Source organism: Gymnodraco acuticeps, unplaced genomic scaffold (assembly GCF_902827175.1).
Source record: "Gymnodraco acuticeps unplaced genomic scaffold, fGymAcu1.1, whole genome shotgun sequence".
NCBI classification, from domain to species: domain Eukaryota; kingdom Metazoa; phylum Chordata; class Actinopteri; order Perciformes; family Bathydraconidae; genus Gymnodraco; species Gymnodraco acuticeps.
This window is the reverse complement of record NW_022990295.1, coordinates 1,127,617-1,131,690: the sequence shown is the minus strand read 5'-3', so window position 1 is coordinate 1,131,690 and position 4,074 is coordinate 1,127,617. Positions and strand designations below refer to the sequence as shown.

General features: G+C 44.0%; 1 protein-coding gene across 1 annotated transcript in view; it reads left to right on the top strand.

The window, feature by feature from the left end:
- Nucleotides 1–3,592, top strand: part of bsdc1 (BSD domain containing 1) — a 7,574-nt gene extending 3,982 nt beyond the window's left edge. The window contains 3 exon segments of the mRNA XM_034222328.1: nucleotides 846–1,337; nucleotides 1,490–1,593; nucleotides 2,160–3,592. Of these exon segments, the coding sequence (XP_034078219.1) occupies nucleotides 846–1,337; nucleotides 1,490–1,593; nucleotides 2,160–2,189 (626 nt within the window). The 3' untranslated portion in view covers nucleotides 2,190–3,592.
- Nucleotides 3,593–4,074: the final 482 nt, after the last annotated feature.

The following is a 4,074-nucleotide window of genomic DNA, read 5'->3' as shown; positions in this document are numbered from 1 at the left end:
ACCTCTCATACAATACTGTGTGTGTGTGGTGTGTGTGTGTGTGTGTGTGTGTGTGTGTGTGTGTGTGTGTGTGTGTGTGTGTGTGTGTGTGTGTGTGTGTGTGTGTGTGTGTGTGTGTGTGGTGTGTGTGTGTGTGTGTGGTGTGTGTGTGTGTGTGTGTGTGTGTGTGTGTGGTGTGTGTGTGTGTGTGTGTGTGTGTGTGTGTGTGTGTGTGTGTGTGTGTGTGTGTGTGTGTGTGTGTGTGTGTGTGTGTGTGTGTGTTGGATCGTTGGAGCTATGTGCAACTCAAGGCATATGCTCGAACGGGAGCTGCCTGGACGCTGCAATCATGTTGCGCACTGAGTGTGCTGACTTTCCGTACAATGTCCCACTGTCTGGCTTCCTGCATAAAGTCAAGTGCTCGGCGCAGTTGTGGCGAAATATCGCTCCTCTGTTTTCATTTAAACAGCTCCATATCCATTAGCGCAGCAAGCTAGCACCAGATGCTAACAACAACAATGCACGGAAGGTCTCTCTCTCGCTCACTCGGGCCACACATACACACACCCTCCCGGTCCTCCCAACAGCCAGTCGGTGCCTGCCGGTGAGCGTGGAAGTGTGGTCTGCCTCAAGCGGGCGGCAGGAGCGGGGCTGTCAGCATCAGCTTGTAGATGGTATTTTAAACTTGATGCGCTCTGAAACTACGGGGCGGCCGACAAAAAATACACATGCGTTAATCGCGTTAAAATAATAAGTGGCGTTAATTTTTTTTTGCATTAACGCGTTAACTTGACAGCCCTAATTGTTACTTAACAGATTAGCTTTAAAACCTCTCACTTACACTACCTCTCTGTTGCTCCCATCAGACGACTTCCTCGGCGCCACATCATCATCTCATCTCGACTTCACCCCACCTCTGGACCACAGCTTCACCCATCTGCCCGCCACCTCCACACCTCCCACAGGATCATTTCTGCTGAGCCCCGTTATGTCTCCCAGCGAGGAGCGCGACACCACCCTCTCGGTCAGCAGCGACAGCGTCAGCCTGCCGACCCAGGTGGAGGTGCGGCCAGAGCCCGTTGCCGCGGAGCTGTCTGAAAAACTGACAGAAGCTAGCTTAGAAGACGCTGCGGACAAGACACAAGAAGAGCAGAGGCCCGGAAAGAGTGACTTACCTCCTGAGGCTCCAGTGGAGGCTGTTACTCATCCAGAGGTCCGTGTTGATGAGACGTCAGTCCCGGCTCCTGCCCCCCCCCCTAAACCAGAAGCAGCAAAGGAAGAAGGGCCACAGGACCTGAGAGTCTTCGAGCTCAACTCTGACAGCGGGAAATCTACGCCCTCTAACAACGGCAAGAAAGGTATGATGACGTGAGGATGTTTTTCTGTTGGCAGAGAGATTCATACTGTTCCAGTTTGGGAGTAGACACCAAAAAGGGATTAGGTTTAGTGATGTGGTTATAAGTTTTCCACTAAATTGGATTAGAAGGTCACTGAAATATTTTGTCTCCAGGGTCCAGCACGGACGTGAGTGAGGACTGGGAGAAAGACTTCGACCTGGACATGACTGAAGAAGAAGTGCAAATGGCGCTCTCTAAAATAGAAGCTTCTGGAGAGGTCAGTGTTATGACATCCACCATAATGTTAAAGAGGACATATTATGCTCATTTTCAGGTTAATATGTGTATGTTGTGTCTCTACTGTGACATGTTTACTTCTTTTTAATGTTCAAAAAGGTCATATTTATCTCAGACTGCCTGTGCTGTAGCACCTCTTTTCACCCTCTGTCTGAAACCAGAGCCCATTCCGCTCTGATTTGTTAGCTGGCTAGCTTTGTCATGATTGGGGAGATCTGTAGGAAATGTCCTTCCCCTTAGCCTATCATGCACATTGTGAGTGAGCGCTAGACAATAAAAGCGTTAGTGTTAAATAGTTATGTTACGGAAGTAAACAAGGGATTCCAATGGAGGCGTTTCAGGCAGGAAGGGGGTTGGTGGGAGAAAAACCCCCTCTGGAGGGAACTCTGAGATTTTAGCCTTTGCAGACAATTTACTGCACAAAAACCTATATAAAGCATAATAGGAAAGGGGAAACCCCAAAAAGCATAATAAGGCCTCTTTAAATGAAATTATAAACACAATGGGAATGTTTTACTAACCGGTTTCCTTTCTTTTTTCTACTAGGTGGATGAAGACTGGGAGAACTGGGAATGAAAGCCACAGCAACACGAACTCTGTCCCGCCATTAAAGCTAGTTCTCGGCAGATGAACCATGCTAACGTGTTTTAACTCTTTGTCCACACTGTCACCATGTCATGATTGTCAGTAGGGGATTTTCCGGCGGGTTTGGACTATTAGGTAAACCCGTTAAAAAGAGCAACGGGGAAGACCAAGGCAATAAGAATTACAACGCTCTGTCAGCTGTCCTGTTAGTGCAGATAGCTAGCGTGGGTAATGACTCAGGTCTTGGCTCATTTCTTTGATTAACTTCTGTCTTAGAAACACTAGTCACTACCTGTTTGAAACCCTAATGACACACGGTGACAGGTCAGAAAGGAATCACCGCAGCAGGCGAAGGAGCTATCCCATTTTTTCTCTTTATGCCATAAATAAATCCAGTATGTCGCGAGTGCATTGCAAGTTGAGCAATGCCTCTAAACGGCTGTAAAATCGCCATAAACGATAAAGCTTGCTAAGATGAATAATGATGATCGATTCACCCCGTGTCCCTTTCTTTCTTTCTCATCTTTATTATGCAAGTGCATATTCAAAATGGAAAGCACTTTTAATTCTCTGGAAGAACTCCCAACTCTAAATATATGGCCTTGTAAAACCCACACATTAGTGTGATACGTTATCCAAATATGTTTCTTTGTTACAAGTCAGTCACCTGAAACCCAACCAGCTAATGTGTCATCATGAGTTATTTCCTGTCGGTCATATCTTGTGAATTGATAAGCTTGTTGCAGCCTGTAATTCTGTCACTTTATGAGTTGTGTCTTATTTGGGTAGAGGGAATCATTAATGACTTGTTAAAGAGATATTTGACTTAAAGAAGAGACTTCAAAGTAATGTTATGAAACCGGATGTTCTGGCTTGAAATTGAGGGTAGCATCTGTTGTTATTTACTCGTAAAGGATCATATGACAAATCATTGAATTTAAGTGTTTCTCTGGAGCTAAGTGGCTCAGCAGGAAGTGTGCCAACGCGAGACGTGAGCACGCTCCATGCTTTCCGGAGTTCCTTTCCCATCATCTGTAATGTAATCGAGAAGAATAATCCTAGAGATTTAATATTTATACTAAAAAAATAAATGCTTAACTATTGTATAATGTGCTTTGGATTGCATGTCTGTGCAATAACATGCAAAACATTGTGCAGATAGTTACCATTGAGTTGTATTTATTTTCTTTTTGGTAAAGACATTGGCTGTTCTTCAGGTCTTTGTGTTCTGGCAATGTGTTGCATGTCTCTTCTGTGTATTTCCTTCAGATTCACTCTTGAAACAAATCAAAGTGGTTCTACACACATCTGTTTTCAAAGCTGTCAAGTTCTTTCTTATTTTTAGTCACTATATTTTCTCTAATGATCGTTGTCATTAAAGGATTCATGGCTAATGGGCTTAGTGTCATGCATTAGGAAATAATCCAGTGTGCAGTTTTGCTACTAAAGAAGGAAAAAACTGACGAGTGTGTTAAAACCAGACGAGGCTACAGAACATTATAATTAGCGGAGCGTTGGGGATCTTCAATTACAGTGCAGGCTGCACACAGGAAGTCACCACTCATACCAACACCATTTGCTCATGACACCAGCCGAGTGGTTGAACTACGGGCAGAAAGGTCTATTGAAGTAGAATTTCATAATAAAAGGAAACCACTCAAAAGATTTCTTAAAAGCTATAAAAAAGCCAAACTTTTAATATGAAATGCTTGACTTTCTTAAGTATTTGCTCCTGGCGTTACAGAGGAGTTTTAAAGCTATCTGTGCCCCCATACTGAATTATTTATGTGTCTGTGGGTGGGGAATTTACCACTCAGTTTTATAAATAGCAATTGAATCTATGATCATTTTAGTTGTCAATTCTCGAAATGTATGA